Source organism: Gekko japonicus, unplaced genomic scaffold (genome assembly GCF_001447785.1).
Source record: "Gekko japonicus isolate JY-2015 unplaced genomic scaffold, Gekko_japonicus_V1.1 scaffold59, whole genome shotgun sequence".
NCBI lineage: Eukaryota > Metazoa > Chordata > Lepidosauria > Squamata > Gekkonidae > Gekko > Gekko japonicus.
In genome coordinates, this window is record NW_015169174.1 from 1,839,870 (window position 1) to 1,860,699 (window position 20,830).

General features: G+C 44.5%; 1 protein-coding gene across 1 annotated transcript in view; it reads left to right on the forward strand.

Moving 5' to 3' along the window:
* The first annotated feature begins 3,513 nt into the window (after nt 1–3,513).
* FBXW4 (F-box and WD repeat domain containing 4) overlaps nt 3,514–20,830 on the forward strand; it is a 106,047-nt gene continuing 88,730 nt past the window's right edge. The window contains exon 1 of the mRNA XM_015415939.1: nt 3,514–3,881. Coding sequence (XP_015271425.1) covers nt 3,655–3,881 — 227 coding nt within the window. The 5' untranslated portion in view covers nt 3,514–3,654. The remainder of the gene's footprint in view (nt 3,882–20,830) is intronic.

Below are 20,830 nucleotides of genomic sequence, written 5' to 3' on the forward strand. Positions count from 1 at the left end.
TCAGTCTCTGCCAATTCGGATCCAATCAATGTGTATTTATAGTTAGGATTTTTGGCTCCAATGTGCATCACTTTGCACTTGGCCACATTTGAACCCCATTTGCCACGCTGACACCCACTTGCCCATCCTCGACAGATCCCTTTGGAGTGCCTCACAATCCTCACTGGTTTTCACCACCCTGAACAACTTCGTATCATCCGCAAATTTAGCCACTTCACTGCTTACTCCCAACTCCAAATCATTAATAAACAAGTTAAAAAGCATTGGACCGAGTACTGATCCCTGTGGTACCCCACTGCTTACCACCCTCCACTGAGAAAATTTCCCATTTATACTCACTCTCTGTTTCCTATTTATTAGCCAGTTTTTGATCCACAAGAGGACTTGTCCTTTTATGTCGTGATTATTGAGCTCACCACATATCTAATTTTGAACCTGGCTCCCATGTAGATCAAAAAACCCACAGCACAGGGCCAGGTGCAGCTAGGAAGGATTTTTCTACCCCTAATAGCTTTGCAGGTTTGGCATAAAAAACTAAGATTTTCTGACACTGGCACAAGATCTCAGCAGCGATTTTAGAGAAACAAGGAGCAGCTGCCTGCCACCAGGTGATCTAACTGGGCAGGGGAGGAGGAGCAGCAGCTGTCCTGTGCCCATCGGTCACTGCCACGAGCGAGGTGGGCAAGAAGGCAGGTAGGTGAGGAAGAATGGGAGCCACCCCCTCCAGCACCCCTATAAGCCAGCTGGGTGGAGGTGCTGGCACTGCAGGTTGGTAGGCAAGTGGGTCGGGGGAGTGGCTGGTTAGTTCGGTCAGGCAGGTGGAGGCTGTGGTGATACAGGGGACTGGGCTGGCCTCTGAGGGGCCAGCACAGTAAGTGAACATGCAAGTGGGGCAGGAAAGGTGAATTGTGAGTCCTCCATGAGTCAGTCTCACATGTTCCCCACTTGTAGAATTCTAGTTATGTTGCCAGAATTGTGGGAATAAGTTCTAAAAAGGAAATATAGCAAACAAATCCTCCCCCTCCCTTTGCAAGTACACCTCACATAGATATTTATCTAGCTTTGTAACCCTTTCTGGATGCCTGTTATACAGTTATATGTAATCTTTGTGGGTGTGGGCCTGTGTGCTGGGAGCAGCATGTATAGTGCCATCCTAAGCAGAATTACACCCTTCTAAGACTATTGACTTCACAAGGCTTAGAAGAGCAGACTTCTGCTCAGGATGGCAGACCTCTGCTCAGGATGGAGATTTATCTATATAAACCTTGTTCCAAATATTCTATCACACTCTAGAGTGTCCAAGAAACAAGACCCATACTGCGGCCATGCAGACAGAGCAGGCTGGGGTTACCTGGGAAAAGATTTAGCTTCCACCCAGGTGGTGTCTGTGAGAGCCAACTCTTTACTCTCTCCAAAGCAGTGAACAATTGCCATTCACTACTGTGAGGAAAGGAAAAACATTGCATTTGGGGGCATAAGTGAGAGCAAGAACTGCTTTCCATTTTTGACACTGAGTGGCTCTCTCTATACTACTGAAATACCATAGGGGGAACAATGCCCTTTTGTACATGGGGCTCCTTACAATACACAAATCCTCAAATACAGACAATTGTTATAGTGACAGGCATTGTATGGTATATTATTAATTTTCATTAGTTATCTTTGATCTTCTGATATGTGAAAACTCAGGAAGAATTTTTGTCTACATACCCGGGAAGCAGCATTCAACACCTGCAGCTCATACAGAGATGGTAGACAGAGGTTACTGAAGATACATATTAATTTATTTGTTGCACGTGACAGCCAACTCTCTGGGATGTACATGAGGGAAACATAATTGTTATTTATTTAGAAAATGTATATGCTGCCTCTCTGAAGCTGTGCTCAAGATGGTTCATGTTTTAAAAACATTACAATAAAGTAATTTTAAAACCCACAAGAATTATCAATAATTTCACTTTCCATAAAACCTGCCAGGAGCATAAAAACAGCATAAAACCAGATTCAGCAGCCTAAAACAGTATCCATAAAACCACCATCAGGCTAGAAGCAGACAATAAAAACATCTTAAACAGAAGGAACCCCTCAGTTAAAAGCCTAGGTTAAAAAAAAGAGAGAGTTTGTCCTGGTGCCTAAATGACGGTAAGGCAGGTACTAGATGAGGCTCAAGAGGCTTTCCAAAAGTGAGGTGCCACTGCTGAAAAAGTCCTGTCTAAATAATTCTCCACAACACTCTGTGATTGTTGTGCGTGATTATTTGTGAAATGATATTTCTAAACAAGGTAGGAACATGGCAACCCTTCCTTCATTGCCCCAGAACAATCTCATGTTGTCTTCTAATTAAGACTACTGTTAAGGCTGCATTGTTTCAATAGCACATACATGAAGGTGTAATGTAACCGTATCACTTGCTTACAATACAAACTGTGGATTTCTATTCTACATGACCAGATCTCTGGAGTCACAGGGTGTCTGTTCCTCTGGGTTGTTTGAAGCTGTCAGATATGCAATAAAATTGTATTGGTTTGAAATAAGGATCATTTAATTTTAAAGGATCATTTGTTATTCCAGAGCATTAATAAGCTACAAAATACAATAAGAATCCTTCATTTTGCAGAACATAAAAAGTATATCTTATTTCAGACATCAAAATTTCCTTTATTATTAGACATATTTTTGGAATAGGAGGGATAAATGTTTTAAATGCACATGAAACATTCCGCAGAGACATAATGTATGGTGGCAACTTAGAACAGGGTTGTCAATGTAATGCATGGAGTAGTTACTTAGCATACAGAAGTCAGCATCTTCATGTCAAACCAAGCTTCAGCTGTTGGTCTCTACCGGTTAATAATTCCACCTAAAACTTTAACATGGGGACACGTTTTCAGAGGCAACATACCACTTCAGCAACTGCAGAGCTTTATTTCAGAAATGTCCATCTGGCAATCACTGCTGAAATGTATACCCATACTGTCATAGTGCACCTAAAATATTATTTATTTAGTACATTATTATCACATTCTTCCATGAAAGAACTCAGGGCAGTGTATGTCATTCTCCCATTTTCCATTTTATCTTTACAACAACCCTGTGAGGTAGATTTGGCTGGGCGTGCGCAACTGGCCCAAGGCAGAGTGGGGATTCAAACCTGGGTCTCCTAACCCAAAGCAAGTTCCGAGGTGGTTGCTGTCAGGCCCAGGGAGTCTTCCAGCCGCGGAGAGGGAGTGTGGAGAGGAGGAAGACGCTCTTTCTAGGGCCTTTTTACCATCTCAGTCCGGCCCTAGTCATACTTACAGGCCCACATGTCTTTTTAACAATTTCCCTTCCTTAACACTTGGCCTGCCTTCAACTGATCTATTCCAGAGTTGATCGTAACTTGCAACGATCTTGTCTGGTGAGGCAAATGTGTGAGCACGGCAGATTCAGTTCCCGTTCCCCTTTCCTCATCGTCGCCCGCCCCAGAGAGACAAGACCTGAACTTTTCGCCACGCTATTTAATTAATTCATTACCGAGGGCGGGACACACCCATGTGACTGACCGGCCGGGCTGGGAGAAACGGCCTCCCCCGGCAAGCGGAGGCCTTCCCGGGCCCCGCGGCGGCAGCTCCGGTTTTGTCGCTGCCGGGCCCGGGCCAACGGGGCCGCCATTTCATGGGGAGGCCGGGCAGCCCCCCGCAGGCCGAGGAGAACCGCTGTCCGCTGTGGGGGCTGCCGGAGGAACTGTTGCTGCTTATCTGCTCGTACCTGGACGCACGGGCCTTGGGCCGCCTGGGCCAGACCTGCCGCCGCCTTTGTCGCTTCACTTCCCGGGATGTGCTCTGGCGGCGCCTCGCCCGTTCCTGCCTCAACGCTGGCTTCAGTGCGCTCGGCACCGACCTGTAAGCGCCTAGGCCGGGAAGGGCTAGCTGGGAAAATACGAGGCGACGCGGCCTAGCCACTTACTAAGGGGGCGCCCCTTTAACTAAGGCTCCGCCCGCATCGTTAGCGGAAGAGGGGGGGGGGGCGTTTCGGAGACCGCGGGAGGGAGAGGAGAGAAGTCCTTTCGAGAAACTCCGCCAGAAGCTTGGATAGCTCCGCGCTTGGGTGGGGGTTCAGGGCGGAACTCGTTATGGGCACGAAGACCTCTGCGTGGTTCAAGCCCCCCCCCCCCCCCGGATCCTGGTTTTGTAGGGGCAGTGTTCACGGGAGCCACGGTCAGCCTAGGGGCATAGTCAAAGCAGCATTTGGGTCAGCCTTGTTGTCCTGGCCTCTTCTCAGTGGTGATGGAGAGTGCTCCCTCTAAGCTGTGGAGTCTTGTGAGCAAAAATCCTACTTTGTAGCTCACTGGCATTAAAGTTGTGAGCGAGTGATTTGGCTATTGTATAAATTAGTTTGCGCTGGAGCCAGCCTTCCTGTGCTAAGACAAAAATGTGTGAGCTGGAGGCTAAAAAACTGTGAGCTAGCTCACACTAAGTAAGCTTAGAGAGAGCACTGGTGATGGATGGGTCCAAGATGTCATATATTTCCCACCAGGGGTATCCTAAGATAACTGTAGTCTTATCACTTCAGAACATCGATAGTGCAATATAGAAAAGCAGGAGAAAATACTTTTTTGTGTGGACCTTTCTACTTAATTGTATGAGGAAATTCAAATGTTGGTTTTGGTCACTAAAATATAGTGTCACTTATATAAATGCCTTCAGCCACAGTAGCTGTTGTGAGTCTGTTGTGACTTATTTTATTTAGTATACTTGCATCCTGGCCTTCCCCGAGGAGTTCAGGGTGGCATGCATGGCTATTGTGTCTTATCCTTGGAAGGTAGGCTAGGTTGAGAGAGCCCAAGGTCACCCAGCAAGCTTCCTAGCAGAGTGGGTATAGAGCAAGACCAACAACCACTACGCTACACAAACTGTTCTAGGGATATCTAGGGACATCAAACAACGAAGCTAGCACTTTAATATTGTATTGTTTTAATGAATTGTTTTTAAATGTTTTATGAGCCTTTGATTGTTACTGTGTATTTTATCTTGCGTAAGCTGCCCTGAGCCTGCTCCGGCGGGATAGGGCGGGGTATACATTGTAAAATAAAAATAAATAAATAATGGTTATATAGGTATCTGAGCCCTCAGCTGAATATACCCCCTCTCATGCTCTGGTTGTAAGGGGCTGCGATGGCTCAGAGGTTAACATGCTGAGTTGCAGACGGGCAGGTCTGTAGTTCGGCAGTTCAAGACCCTAGTGCTGCATGATAAGAGTTAGCTCCCGTCTCTAGCCCCAGCTCCTGCCAACCTAGCAGTTTGAAAGCAAGAAATTGCAAGTGGATAAATAGGTACCACTTCAGTGGGAAGGTAACAGCGTTCTGTGCATCTCTGCGTTTAGTCATGCCGACCACATGACCACAGAAATGTCTTTGGACAGCGCTGGCTCTTTGGCTTGGAAATGGAGATGAGCACCGCCCCCTAGAGTCAGATTCGACTGGCTTTCGAGCAAGGGAAACCTTTACCTTTATAAGCTCTGGTTATTATCTGGATTAGGCCTGTGCGTGCCTAGGAAGTGCACAGAACACATCTCTCGACCTGAGGGAAATGTAAGATGTAGTTAGGCTCTCAGAGAGTTGCTGCTTGTCAAAATAGATTTTATTGGGCTAGATGAATCAATAGTATAAGTCAGTGGTGTATATATTTATATATAGCAGGAAACTGCCTCTGAGTGAAAGTGCCCACTTTCCAAAATATCTAATTCTGCTAATCTGTTTAAAAAATCTGAATGGATCAGGAAGGATTTTGGATTGAGGTAGTATAGAAAATGTAGAGAAACTTGCTTTACAGTAGTGTTTCAGGCACAAGTTACATTGAAATTGGCAGGGGTGAGAGCTGTATGATTGTTGTACCTTTCAATGCCTGTTTGCTGTATTGTATTATGTTTTCTTCTGGGGAAATGAATTTTGTATTTTTCATTCAGAGTAATTTCTACACTAGATGCAGGAAGGGTCAGGTGTAGAACTCAACAGGTGCAGTAGCTGACAGGACCTCTGCTTTTGTTTCCAAATAATAAAGTTTCAGATGGCTATAGAGAATGTACAATTTTTGGAGAAAGTATGGAAGACTTGGTCTTGCGTTTTTAAAATTTTGATTCCTCTTATTATAATGTTGGGTAATTAGTGATATGACAGTGTGAGCTGTGGAAATGGCTAGGGTTTCTGCATTTTGCATTCAATAAGAGGTACTCATTGAGGGGGTTGCTTAGTTTAAGTGCATACTAGGGCAGTAGTGTTGCCACATGTGATTATTTCCCATACTGTTTCCTCCTCCTGGCAGTTTCCATATCCTCACCTTCCCATACTTCCTTTTCTCCTTCCTACCCACCAGCCTACTTACTTTTTATCTGCCCTGCATCTTTTGTCATTTATTTACTCGGTTTCCACCCCACCTTTTTCCACTTTGGAGACTCAAAACACTTTACATTATTCTCTTCACCTTCATTTTATCCTCACAACAGTTTGTGAAGTAGGTTAAGCTGAGAATGTGTAACTGGCCCGGAGTTACCCAACATCCATAGCAGAGTTGTGATTTGAACCTAGGTCTCCCAGATCCTAGTCGGAAATTCTAACCCTACACCACACTACACCATGCTGGCTTTTCATGAGTTGACCCCTATTGAATAATAGCAGTCAACGAGTCCTGGGTGAATTATTCAAGTGGGGTTGCCAGCTCTAGATTGGGAAATCCCTGGAGATTTGGGGATGGAAACTGGGGAGGATGGGTTTTGGGGAGGAGAGGGGACTCAATAGGATATGATACCACCTTCCAAAGCAGCCATTTTCTACAAGGGAATTGATAACTGTAGTCTGGAGATCAGTTATAATTAGGGAGATCTCCAGGCCCCACATGGAGTTTGACAATCCAAAGTCATGTGTTATCAAGTTGCCCTTTGGTTGCTGTCAGGCCTGGTTCCAATGAATCCTCCCTCAAAGGGCCCTGCCTCTTCCCTCTGCTTTTTACTGACAGAAACTGAGACCGATTTCACACAAGAGCTGCGCTGCAGTCACACCTCCCTTTGCCCCGCTTCTATTGGTCAATTTCCCACTCGAAGCCGCGCGGCCGCATTTTGACCTGCGGCTTCGCCCAATTTTCCCCACGGTTTCGTGATCCTGTTTTTTGGAAAACTGCGAGGAAAATCAGGCAAAGCCGCAGGTCAAAATGTGGCCGCGCGGCTTCGGGTGGAAAATTGACCAATAGAAGCGGGGCAAAGGGAGGTGCAACCGTGGCGCAGCTCTTGTTTAAAATCGGTCCAAGGCTTGAAGGTTAACAATACTGTTGTGGCTGCCTAGCAATCCCCATGATGGCCACTGCAGAGGGCATTCTTTCTGAAAACTACTAGCACTACAGCTATTATTTTCAGGAGGGTTCATGCCCCAATCCATTTTTAAAATATATTTAAGATTTCCCCCCCCCAAACTTGGAGTTTTTTTCGGGTTTCTGGAAAGAACTGTCTTGAGTGTTCATGGCTCTAGTCTATTGATTTCAGTACCCACAGGTTTGACCATGTTTAGAATTAGGTATGTTGATGATTAATAGCTATCGTAATGAAGCGTTGGCATTTTCTTATTACATGTGTGGATTCAAGGCAGGGAGCTGCTTACTGTTATTGTGTATTGATCTTATGTTAAATTGGTGAAGCCCTAATGGGATTTATGTCAGTCTTTGTTTGAAGATAATTGAAAAGAGAAAATAAATGCTGAGGATAAGTTGTGGTAGTCCTAGTTATTGATGTCATGTTTGGAAAATTGCAGTTTTGAAAAAAGTTTTGTATTGTTTTTGGCCTTGAGCTAACAGAGGACAACTGTGTATTAGACCAGGAACTTAAACTCCATCTCAGCTGAGAACTTATTGATGCTTTGCTCAGGTAGCTCCTTTTTAACCTCTTTTTTCAGGCTTTAAAATAGGAATTAAATTGCTTATCTTTGTACAGTAGTTATAAAGATGAGTAAGATAAAATTAGTAATTTGTGTTCAAAGAGATCAAATGTATTAACATTGTTCTTATATCAATCAGTCAGTATGAAATAAAAAGCCACATGTTTGCAAAGCATCCGATTAAAAAACCAGTGGATGCAATAAAGCCAGTAACTTGGAAACTTGCAAAGGCTTTCTTAATCATTTTGTACATTGCTTCTAGAAGGCAATGGGGGGGTAGTTATTTAAGTGCATCCATTTTCCTGGGAGTAAACCCCACTGAATAAAATAGGACTTACTTTTGAAAGACTTGCTTAGATTTGCTTCCTAGGTGTCTGCAGGTTTTCCTAGCCCTCTCTTTGCTGTTAATACCAATCACTGTATTGGTGATGTCCTATTTTATAATAGTAGAATGGTATTTGTCGACTTAATGGCTACATATTAGTGGCTAGATTTTCTTATAACATAGACCAGGGGCTCCCAAAGTAGTGCCTACGGTGTCATGATGGCCCCCAGTAGCTTTCCTGGTTAGTAGATTTGGATATATTTTTTTTGGAAACCCCCGAAAAGGTATTTTTATTGTTTTTCAATAGACTACAAAACTACAAAGAAAAAAAGGGAAGGGACTACATCTATGGATAAAGGAAAGATACCCACACTAACTAAAAACCCAAGAGTGAGAGATCATAACCCAGTTAAACTAAATGTTAGTATTAAATTTATTAATAAGGCAATATACTTGTAGAGTTCTTGCTTTGCACTGCTTCTATGTTAGTAAATTAGTTATCTTGAGAAGACTTTCTGAGCATCTTCATTTCTTCAAAGAGCAATTTTCTGCCCTTACTTTGGCTTTCTGTCTCTAAAATCATACACAGTTTTCGTCGCACCCATAGCCGCTTCAGCTGCAGAGTCCTCGTCCGATCCAGAGGTTGCTGAGTCACTTGACTTGGTTTCTTCCTCCTTAAATTCTTCCCCCGTTCCCAGCTGGCGTCTCAAGAATTCCTTGGCTTTAAAAATGGAATCAATCTTCTCTCTTTTATCATTGATTTTAAAGATGACACCCTCGGGGATCCCCCACCTGTACTGAATTCCGTTGGTTTGAAGAAAATAAATTAAATCCTTGTAAGCTTTCCTTTTTTGACGAATTTCAAATGGAATGTCCTTTAAAGTCTTAATAATTGTATTTCCCAGTTTCAGCGGGGTTGCTGAAGTTGCTTTTAATATGGCATCTCTGGTCTGTCTTCCTGCAAATCTTACCATAATCTCTCCAGGCAAGCTATTTTTTTAAATATAATTGGAGTATGCCCTATAGACAGTCTCCATATCTTTTACTATTTCTTCCGCCGATAAGCCTGTAACTGAAGTGATAGCCTTGGCCAGAGTCTCCTTCAAATCTTTTTCGATTTCAGGGACCCCCTGGAACCTAAGAATCATGTTAGCCTTTTCCATTTAGAGCTGTAACAAATGATTTTCTAGAAGGTTTTGCCTTCTTTCAACTTCTCCCACTCTTTTCTTCATCTTTTTATTACCGGTGTCCATCTCTACTATTTTTCCTGTTACTTGTTCCACTTTCTTGTCTGTTTCTGCCAACTGACGCTGCTGTAAAGAGAAGTTTTGATTCAACGAGGTCAGCTGCTGGTTAATACCACCGAGTTGCTCTACCACCGGCTTTAGCATATCTGCTAGCAGCTTCATGACGTCAGTTCCCTCCTCTTGCCTTGGGCTCTGACTACCCGATTTCAGTTTTAACTTTCCTCGTGTCGCCGCCATTTTCCCATTTTGTTTACAAATTCAAACCGTTATACAAAGGCTCGAAGGGCTCGTCGTTTCACAGCAGGCTCTCAGATAAGTCTCTCAAAACAAATTGCTGTTTGCTTCCCCCCTCTCCCCCTTCGCTTCGCTTGACTCTTTATGCGCATAGGAGGCGTCCCTCCCTGCTCTCCGCTTTCCCGGGGGGGGGATTTGCTTATCAATCAGTCCGCTCAGAACTCATTGTCGGTCTTCAATCAGACCTCGCTCCCAATCATCGTTATTCCGCTGGATCTCTCGCGCTTGCCCCAGTCGAACTAGCTTATGCCCGAAGGCCACTCAGCAACCGGACCATCAGGGCGGAGGGAAGCCTCTATTCTCCGGCAAATAGCCATTGAAGAGGTTAACCCTCAAAAGCCCTCTGGCTTGGAGCCCTTCCCGAGAGCTCCGTGGAGGTGCCACTTGAGGTGGCACCCCTCCATGTTGCTGGTGTGCTAATCGCTCCTCCGCGGGTCGGAGAGAGCAACCACCATCGCTAGTCCACTTCCGGTTCTCCAGTAGATTTGGATTTTTGATAGTAGACCCATCCTGTGGAATGGCTTATTAGAGGAAGTGTGCAGAATCTGCAAGATGGTTTTGTTTCTGCAGGGTGATTTTGTTCGTTAGTTGATTTCTAAAGTGGTGGCTTCTGGAAGGGATTCTTCAATTTCCACTGGTTTTGGTTTGCTGTGTTTCTTGGGCTTACAAATTTATACATTTCCCTTTAAAAAAATTGTTTTATTTTCAATTTTCCAAAGTTTACATACATTAATTTTTCATTTTCTTACAATTGGGGGTAAATTTATACATTTCCTGTTTGGGTGGAGGTTATGTGAACCGGCTGTATTGTTGCTGCTGTTTCTGTGTATTTTACTGTAGAATATGTATCGATTATTAGAAGCTATTCAAGTACAGTTGGAAGTGGGTTAGGTTTATTTATTTTATAAAAAAATACAGATCCAAATTGCTGGAGGCTGTCCTGCAGTGCAAATTTGGGGGCAGGGATAACATCTGGTGACATAGGGCTAAACTAGACATGGTGACGTTCTTGTGTCTGCCAAAGGGCCACTGCTGCCATTTTTACATGATTTTAAAATGTCATGAGGGCCCGATTAGGCCTGCAGCTCAGAGGGCTGAGGTGCTCTTGTCTCCCCCTTCACACTTTTCAAGTGCTGAAACAGCCTCCAGGGGAGGGGGGACAAGAATGCCTCAGCCTGCTGCACTGTGGGCCAGATCTTGATCAGGCACTTGTGGTATTTTGAAATCACTTTAAAATGGTAGCAGTGTCCCCATGGCAAACACAGCTAGTGTGGCTCTAAGATCAGATGCAGATGGCACTTTGTTTCTGTGCTTACAGGGAACTCGCAGGGGCTGAATGTGCAAAGCTGTTCTATAATGTGTACCACTCCTATTAAATGTGCAGAGGAGGATCACTGGGATGTTCCATGTTCAGTAGGATTGTGGACCTGCATTTAGGAGATTGCATACTAATTTAAAGTAACAGCTCCAAGAAAAATTACAGCACCAATTATTGTGAAGATACATTTCAAAATGTGATGGTTGGGTTGGAAATAAGGAGGGAGAAGGAAGTTGGCTATTTCATTGGCTCTCAGAACTCCTACGTATCAGGATTGCTTCATGATCCAAGTGACTGATTAATTTTGGTTTATAGTTACAGAACAATTAATGCAGAAGAAGTTGAGTTTGGCATTTACCATGTCATGCCAAGTGATACACAATTATGTACACCCTCACTGTCCTTAGATATATACAACAAACCTACTCTTGTCTGTCTGTTGTGACATTTGGAATAAATTGACCTTAATTGCAAGCTGTAATACACAAATTAATAGACAAAGATTCAAGATTAATATAGGGAACCTGTCTTCCTTCCTAACATGTTTGGTTACTGCTTTGAATCATTCCACAAGTAACCTGCAATCCGAAGAGAAAAACTGAAGTAAAATATTTTCTCTTTGTGCTATGTCCTCTGCATTGCCTTTTTGTGGAATCTTCCACTGTGGGGCATCTGTACTGTGTTGTTGCTTAAATATGGACCCTTAGAAAATAACTAAATAGTTTTGAGCTATATTGAAACCCAGCCGAGCAGAGAGCTCTTTGGAGTGACAGCATGGATAAATGATAGATTAAAAAGCCTCTTCCTCTTCCTAATGGGGACTGCAGAATGCCTGAGGGTATGATAGGCCAGCACTCTTATTTGGTTCAAGTGCAGTCCTGTCTCTGTAAACATCCTAACATGGTGCTTTGCTAGCACCAGCTTTTGGAGGAAGCAGTGGAAGGTAATAACTTTTCTACTGGGGAGAGTGCACAGGCTACTTAAAGAAGCTTGAAAAACTTGCACATTTACTAGCAGAAAAGTCTCATGAGATATTTGTGTGCTTGCTCAATTGGAGATATAGAAGAGAAACAGGAGGCACAGCCTGGGAAGGAGTTACCTGCCTTGTAGCTGTGTAAATGGAACAAAAACTTCTCAAATGTTTCAGGCATGAGGTGCCTCTGCCAAAAAAGCCTGTCTCTGCTTACTACCCCATTTCTTGCTGCAGGCAGGAGGAACACAAGGAGGTTAGGAGGAGGGATCTACTGGTGAGCTGTGGAGGAGAAAGTCCTTCAGGTATCCTGTCCTGGTAAGACTAGCAGTTTGAATTCTGCCCCCAAACAAATGAGCACTTAAGGCAGCTTTTGCAGTACTGGGTGATGCAATCTCTATATCCAGATCTTGACAACAGCCTGGACCAGTTGACATATCAGGACAGTTTTCAAAGGCAGCTCCACATAAAATGCATTACAGTAATCTTAACTTGGATGTAATCAGAGCATGGATTACTGTGGCGAGATATGCTTTTTGGGGAATGCTTATAGTTGCATATCACCTGAAGCTGATAAAAGGATTATGTGCTCAAGAGGAGACCTGAGCCTCTGTCAGTAGACCAGAATTCAGCAGCATCCTAAAACTACAAATCTGCTCCTTCAAGGGAGAGTGCAACACCCTTCAGGGCAGACTGACTTCTCAATCCTTGAGCAGTTTTGACTTTGATCAAGAGCACTACTGTCTTGTCCTGGACTGAGCTTCAGTCTATTAGCCCCCCTGATCCAACCTGTTGCCTCATCTTGGTGTTTGTTCACAATCTCTTTAAACCCACCTGACTTCTCAGTTAGGGAGAAATCGAGCTGGGTATCATTTGCATATTGGTGGCACCAGATTCCAAATCTCTAGAAAATCTCTCTCATTGATTTAATTAAGATGTTAAACAACGTGGTGGACAAAATGCAGGGCTGAGATCATCATTTCCCGAGGTGGGACAGCTGCTGGGGCCTGGGGTTCTGGGTGGGGTCCACTGCCACCGATGCCACCACCACCTGCTCCTCCTCAGCCTGCTCACTTGTGGGTGCTTTGTCACCAACATTCCTGGCTGTATGTGCTGTCCGGCATCGGCTAGAGTGGCTTTTCCAGCCGCACAAACTGCCCAGCACAGATGGTGAAAGGGCACATAGGGTGTGTGAGTGTGGGAAGTGAGAGGGCTTGCAAGTGGGTGCAGGAAAGATGCACAGGCGGGGGCATATGAATGAGTGGGTGGGAAGGGAGGCACAAATGGGGGGGGCAGGTGGACAGAGGAAAGGAGGGGACTCCCGGACACTCTGTGTCCAGAACCCCTGGAACGTGGAACCAGAACTGATAAAATGGACCATTGTGTGGGACCCCACAGCATGAATGCCATGGGGCCTAGCAGCAGTCTCCCAGCACTAGCTTGTAGTCCCAGGTCACTGTGAATAGAATTGCAACATTATTATGCAGATATGGGGCACATTTTAAATTATGACTTAATCAGAATATATGTGCAGAGTCTGATTTCTTGGAATGGATTTAGGTAAGGATCAAGGTATTGCACCATACCTGACTCTTCAGGGCTTTGTATTCGCCATCTCATTTGAATTGTAGAGGAGAGGTTGTGTTACGTCTTTTGAATCCCCTGATGCTGAGCAGTGGTCAGAAATGTGCAGGAATGTGTAAGATAAATGACATACTGTCCTTTCTTCTCACCTGACACTGTTAAGTTGGGGATTCATATTTGGTCCAAAATATTCTGTTGTAAAATTCATGTTGAAAGCCACAATTCCTTCTTTTATTTTTACGAGCCATAATTGTTTGCAGTTTTGGGTAAGAGCAGGGGGTAAAAGCAGAGCGACTGCAAACTGGTTCCCTGTCTTTTCCTGATGGTAAACTTGTAGGCAAGTTTGTAGGAGATGGAAATCTGTGTGTGCTTCTTGTATAAACTGGGTCACATGCCCAGGAATGCAGTCAAATTATAATGATGACAAAGTGCCGGAAAGGGATGGGGGGATTGAGGAGCAAAATAGAAAAAGAGAGAAAGAGAGAGCCCCGGGCAGTAAAGGAGACCTGGAAACACTAGCCTGGCCAGACCTCAGGGCCAGGTTAAAGATTCCTCCATGCATTAACAGCCGCAAAGGGGGTTCAGTCCCCCCCCCATTGCTTTTTGATTTTTAAATTTTAACAATGCTATTCCATGGGAAAGGAGAGAGATAAGTGAGAAGACCTTTCTTGGTGCACTTGTTCCTTAGTCTTCCTTTGCTTCTGCTGTGCACCATATCAGGATTCTTCATGTTTTATAGTTACAGACAAGTATGTTGAAAAAGAAATTCCAATTCTGCACTACTTGCCACTACTCTGCACTACTTACTTATCTGATTTTCTGACGGAAAGCAAAAATGTGCCTTTTACTTTTGTGCCTGAGAAGGATGCTTAAGACAATGGGAAGGGAATAGTTGCTTTAAATTCCTAGGGGTAAAGGTAGTAGGTTTGAATTGCTATAAGGCATACTTCATGTGCTCCTGAAAATTAATGGGGCATCTGGTTGTATGCATTATTAGCTTGTTTAAAAACTATATCGTAGAACTGATATTAAAAAGTATTGGGTATTTGAAAAGCTACCCTGTGGCAACTGTTCTGGTTTGAGTAGCATGGAACTTCAAGTCCACTCATGGCCAGTGTTTAATACCCCTTCAGTATAATTTGTTGTAGCATGGCTTGTTAGGATAGGAAAAGAAATTGTTGAAAAGCAGTACCTTACTGTGCATTTCTGCCCATTGTTTTTAATCTATTCTGTGCCCTCTGGTTTTTGAGTTCTTTCCACTGATGCATGAAAAGAGCTTTCTTCCTTGTTAGCCTCCACGGCTAATGGGGAACCAGACATCTTCTATTCAGTCTCTTGCTTGATGGATGGAATGGCTAGCAAATCTCAGATTGCAGACTTCTTTGTTGTTCTTTGGGGTTAGTGTCCAGTTCATGTTTCTACTGCTAACCTAAGAATTAGCTTACTATGTCTTAAGCTGCAATTTTGGTTGAGACAGAGCAAGATATAGTCTTTCATTTTCAACAGAGGCCCCCAACCTTTTTGAGCTTGTAGGCACCTTTGGAATTATTTCATACCATACTGGGTGTAACTGCAAAATGACTGCAAAATGGCTGCCAAAGGAGGTGGAGCCAACCACAAAATGTCAGGGAGTGAGGTTATGCATAAATCTAACACTAGCTCTTCAACATTTCAGGCACAAGCTCTGCTTAACAAGATGCCTTTTAAAATTAACTTATTTAAAAATATTTTCTCACTTGTACACATGACTTACTTTCAGTCACACAGTGCTGTGCGCTCCTTGTGCTGTGGTGGCAGCTGCTGTTGAAGCAGTTTTCTTTGAATCTGCACAGCCAATGAGAAGCCATGCTGGATAAATGTACCACTTGGCCCTACCTACTTTCTAAAAATACTTGGCAGGCACCAGGAAAGATGTTGGTGAACACCATAGCGCCCATGGGAACTACATCTTCTGGGCATGAAACAGTGGTCACTGGAGGTGTGTGGGGGAATTTGTGAATTTCCTGCAATGTGCAGGAGGTTGGACTAGATGACCCTGGAGATCCCTTCCAATTCTATGATTCTATATTGGGGACCCCTAATTTTCAGTATGAGATTGAATTTAAGGTGGCATTTGGTATCTACTTGTTCTTTTGTAGGTAAACAAAATCTTAATTCAGCACATAAATCCTATTGGTTTCAGTGAGACTTTGGTACAAGCAGTAGTGCATTAGGTATTGACTTCTGTAAGCCAGTGAGAGCAGGGGTCATTTGGGGGGGGACACGGGGGGACGCCAACCCCCGGGTGAGGTGCGGGAGGGCGGGGCCTGGAGCTCCCTGCTGGTGCCCACTGGAGGTCGCCGCCGGCTGTGGGGAGGACACACTTCCGGTGATGTCAGGGGGTGTGGCATATGCTAATGAGTTATGCTAATGAGTCCCCCTAGCTCTTTTTCTACGAAATGACCCCTGAGTGAGAGTTATCTCCTCTTAGAAGATACTAGAGTTCAGTTGCTACCATGTGCTAGTGTGCCCTTGCTTCATGGAAGAACAGGCCCATGAGGGTTTTAATGAAGACTGTATTCCCTGTGTGACAGTACCTCTCTCTTATTTTTTGTGGTTAGATGTGATGTAGTTTTAAATTTCTTGTTGTTTCTTTCTCTCGCTCAAAGTATCTATCGCTGCCACCAGGAATTTAATTCCAGTCTTTAATTAACCTTTCCCACAGTATTGTGCAGATGCTCTAAGGCTCCTTCGTTGAACTATGTGGTTCTGAGGATGAGACTCTGGGTTAAGTTGCTCAGTAAAATCTTTCACTTTTTACTCAGGTCTCTGTCAGCTTTTCCCCTCACACTCTTAAAATACTCTGACTATATTAGATATTACCTAAATTGTCCCCTGAAGTACTTTTCTTTCTCCTTTAGAATTTTAATGCCTTTCACAGCACTTCTATATGATTCTAGTTAGAAACTACTTCTCAGACTCTGTGTAGATTGACCACAACTGACACCTGCTGACTTCAAACTCCAAACTTCAAACTGAACACTCTGCCTTCTCTCTCTCCACACACACACTCTTCCTAGCTCTGCACACACTCTCAGTCACCAACCAATCACCTCACTCACTCATCTCCCTCTTTCACCCCCCTTGTTCTTCTGACATTTTGTTGTTGTTGTTCAGTCACACAGTCAAGTCCGACTCTTCGCGAACCCATGGACCACATCATGCCAGGCCTTCCTGTCTTCCATCGTGCTCCAGAGTTTGCTTAATTTCATGTTCATTGCATCGATAACACTGTCTAACCATCTCATCCTTTGCCATCCCTTTCTTCTTTGACCTTCAATCTTTCCCAGCATCAGGGTCTTCTCCAGTGAGTGCTCCCTTCTCATTTGGTGGCCAAAGTATTTGAGCTTCTGCTTCAGTATCTGGCCTTCCAGGGAACAGTCAGGGTTGATTTCTTTTAGGATTGACTGATTTGATCTTCTTGCAGTCCAAGGGACTCTCAAGAGTCTTCTCCAGCACCATAGTTCAAAAGAATCTATTCTTCGGCGCTCGGCCTTCCTTATAGTCCAACTCTCGCAGCCATACATGACTACTGAGAATACCATTGTTTTGACAATACGGACTTTTGTTGGCAGGGTGATGTCTCTTCTTTTTATTATGCTGTCTAGGTTTGCCATTGCTTTCCTCCCAAGGAGCAGGCGTCTTTTAATTTCATGGCTGCAGTCACCGTCTGCAGTGATCTTGGATCCCAGGAACGTGAAGTCTGTCACTGCTTCCACGACTTCTCCTTCTATTTGCCAAGGAGTGATGGGGCCAGATGCCATGATCTTAGTTTTTTTGATGTTGAGCTTCAAGCCCACTTTTGCGCTCTCCTCTTTTACCCTGAGCAAGAGGCTCTTTAGGTCCTCTTCACTTTCTGCCATTAGAGTGGTATCGTCTGCATATCTGAGGTTGTTGATGTTTTCCCCAGCAATCTTAATTCCGCTTTGTGATTCATCCAGGCCAGCATTTCGCATGCTGTACTTTGCATATAAATTGAATAAGCAGGGTGACATTATACATCCTTGTCGTACTTCTTTTCCGATGCTAAACCTATCCGTTGTTCCATAACCAGTTCTAACTGAAAACGCAACAGTGGTCACAGGATTGGAAAAGGTCAGTTTACAGTCCAGTCCCAAAGAAGGGCAATGCCAAGGAGTGTTCTGACATTTACCAACCATTTAAAGAAACACACACATATAACTTGAAATCATTACTGTTGTCTTTCATCTGTACTAGACTGCTACTATAACACTTAATATATTATGCTATGTAACCTTTAATCTATATATCTAATTCTCAACATGCCCCCTGTGTGCGGACATCTAAATCCGCAGATAGTGGACACACCCCAAACGAGTTTTCCTGTAAACCTGGGTAGCCTCCTAGGTTTGCGGAAAAATCTGAAAACTGAAAAAAAAATACATTGTGGGGTTTAGATCCCCCCCCCAGATAAAAGGTGTCTGTGCATGCGCAGACAGGGCAACTGTCCGGGCCAGACTCACCTGCACTGCCACTGTCCGCAACAGAGCCAGGCTATGGCAAATAAAATGCAAGTCTGTGGTCAGGCATGCAAAAAGGGAATATGAGGAGCATATAGCAAAAAATGTAAAGACCAACAATAAAACTTTCTTCAAATACATTAGAAACAGGAAACCAGCCAGGGAGGCAGTGGGGCCCTTGGATGACCAAGGGGTAAAAGGAGTACTGAAGGATGATAGGGAAATGGCTGAGAAGCTAAATGCATTTTTTGCCTCCGTCTTCACTGTGGAAGATGAGAGGTGCTTGCCCACTCCAGAGCCGCTGAGTTCGGGAGGGGTGTTGAAAGACCTGAGTCAGATTGAGGTGACGAGAGAGGAGGTCCTAAAACTGATAAACAACTTAAAAACTGATAAATCACCAGGCCCAGATGGCATACATCCAAGAGTTCTGAAAGAACTCAATTGTGAACTTGTGGATCTCCTGACAAAAATATGTAATCTCTCCTTAAAATCAGCCTCCATTCCTGAGGACTGGAAGGTAGCTAATGTCACTCCCATCTTTAAAAAGGGTTCCAGAGGAGATCCGGGAAATTACAGGCCTGTCAGTCTGACGTCGATACCGGGTAAATTGGTGGAAACCATTATTAAGGAAAGAATTAGTAGGCACATAGATGAACAAAACCTATTGAGGCAGACTCAACATGGGTTCTGTAAGGGAAGATCTTGTCTCACTAACCTGTTAATGTTCTTTGAGGGGGTGAACAAACATGTGGACAAGGGGGATCCAATAGATATTGTTTACCTTGACTTCCAGAAAGCTTTTGATAAAGTTCCTCATCAAAGGCTCCTAAGCAAGCTCAAAAATCATGGGATAAAAGGACAAGTCCTTTTATGGATCAAAAACTGGCTAATTAATAGAAAACAGAGAGTGAGTATAAATGGGCAGTTCTCCCAGTGGAGGGGTGTAAGCAGTGGGGTACCACAGGGATCAGTACTTGGTCCACTGCTTTTTAACTTGTTCATTAATGATTTGGAGTTGGGAGTAAGCAGTGAAGTGGCTAAATTTGCGGATGATACGAAGTTGTTCAGGGTGGTGAAAACCAGTGAGGATTGTGAGGCACTCCAAAGGGATCTGTCAAAGTTGGGCGAGTGGGCGTCAACATGGCAAATGGGGTTCAATGTGGCCAAGTGCAAGGTGATGCACATTGGAGCCAAAAATCCTAACTATAAATACACGTTGATGGGGTCTGAACTGGCAGAGACAGATCAAGAGAGAGATCTTGGAGTTGTAGTAGATAACTCACTGAAAATGTCGAGACAGTGTGTGACTGCAATAAAGAAGGCCAATGCTATGCTGGGGATTATTAGGAAGGGTATTGTAAACAGATCAGCCAATATCATAATGCCGCTATATAAATCAATGGTGCGACCTCATCTGGAATACTGTGTGCAATTCTGGTCACCACACCTTAAAAAGGATATTATAGCTTTGGAAAAAGTGCAGAAAAGAGCAACTCGAATGATAAAAGGGTTGGAACACTTTCCCTATGAGGAACGGTTAAGGCGCTTAGGGCTCTTTAGCTTGGAGAAACGACGACTGAGGGGTGACATGATTGAGGTTTATAAGATTATGCATGGGAAAGAGCAGGTAGAGAAAGAGGTACTTTTCTCCCTTTCTCACAATACAAGAACCCGTGGGCACTCCATGAAATTGCTGAGCGGTCGGGTTAGAACGGATAAAAGGAAGTACTTCTTCACCCAAAGAGTGATTAACACTTGGAATTCACTGCCACAGGAAGTGGTGGCAGCTACAAGCATGGACGGCTTCAAAAGGGAATTAGATAAGCATATGGAGCAGAGGTCCATCAGTGGCTATTAGCCACAAGGTATAGATAGGGACTCTGGGGCAAGTGATGCTCTGTCATCTTGGTGCTTGGGGGGGGTCAACAGTGGGAGGGCTTCTAATGTCCTGGCCCCACTGCTGGACCTCCTGATGGCACTGGTATTTCTGGCCACTGTGGGATACAGAGTGTTGGACTGGATGGGCCTTTGGCCTGATCCAACATTGGCATCTCTTATGTTCTTATGTTATGTTCTTATGTCCTGGCCCGGGAGCCTGGCCCAAATGACATCATTGAGCCTGCTGCTGCTGCCGCGCCTTCCACTGCTGGGAAAGCCACCGCCAAGCCTGTTGCCACCACCAGAGCTGCGACCGCTGCTAAGCTCATTGACGGCGAAGGAGCTGCCAGTGGGGCCACCGACCCCCAAACAGGCTTTGGGCCCATCTGGGCCATCGCCATGCCACCCACTGCTGGGGAGGCTGCCATGAACATCATCGCTGGCGCCAATAGCCAGCAATGAAGGACCGTGCTCAGTCTCGCTGCCTCAATGATGGGGTGCCACTGCACACTGGCATTCTGCCTCCCGGGTCCCAGAGAGCCTGCCCAGGCTGTCACAAAGGATACAGGGCAAGGCTTCTGCGACCCTGAGGCGGGAGCCTGCATTAGGCATGCCAAATCGGGTGAGAAAGAGGGAGTGGGGAGGGAGAAAACGAGGAAGACAAAGGAGGATTAGAGCCGCTGCCAGGCTCAAAGGTAGGGGAAAGTTGTCAGAGAAAGAAGGGAGGATTTGGTTTGGGAGGAGAGAGAAAGGGACAGATGGGGGTATTGGCTTGGGGGGGGGAAGAAAGGGGATTG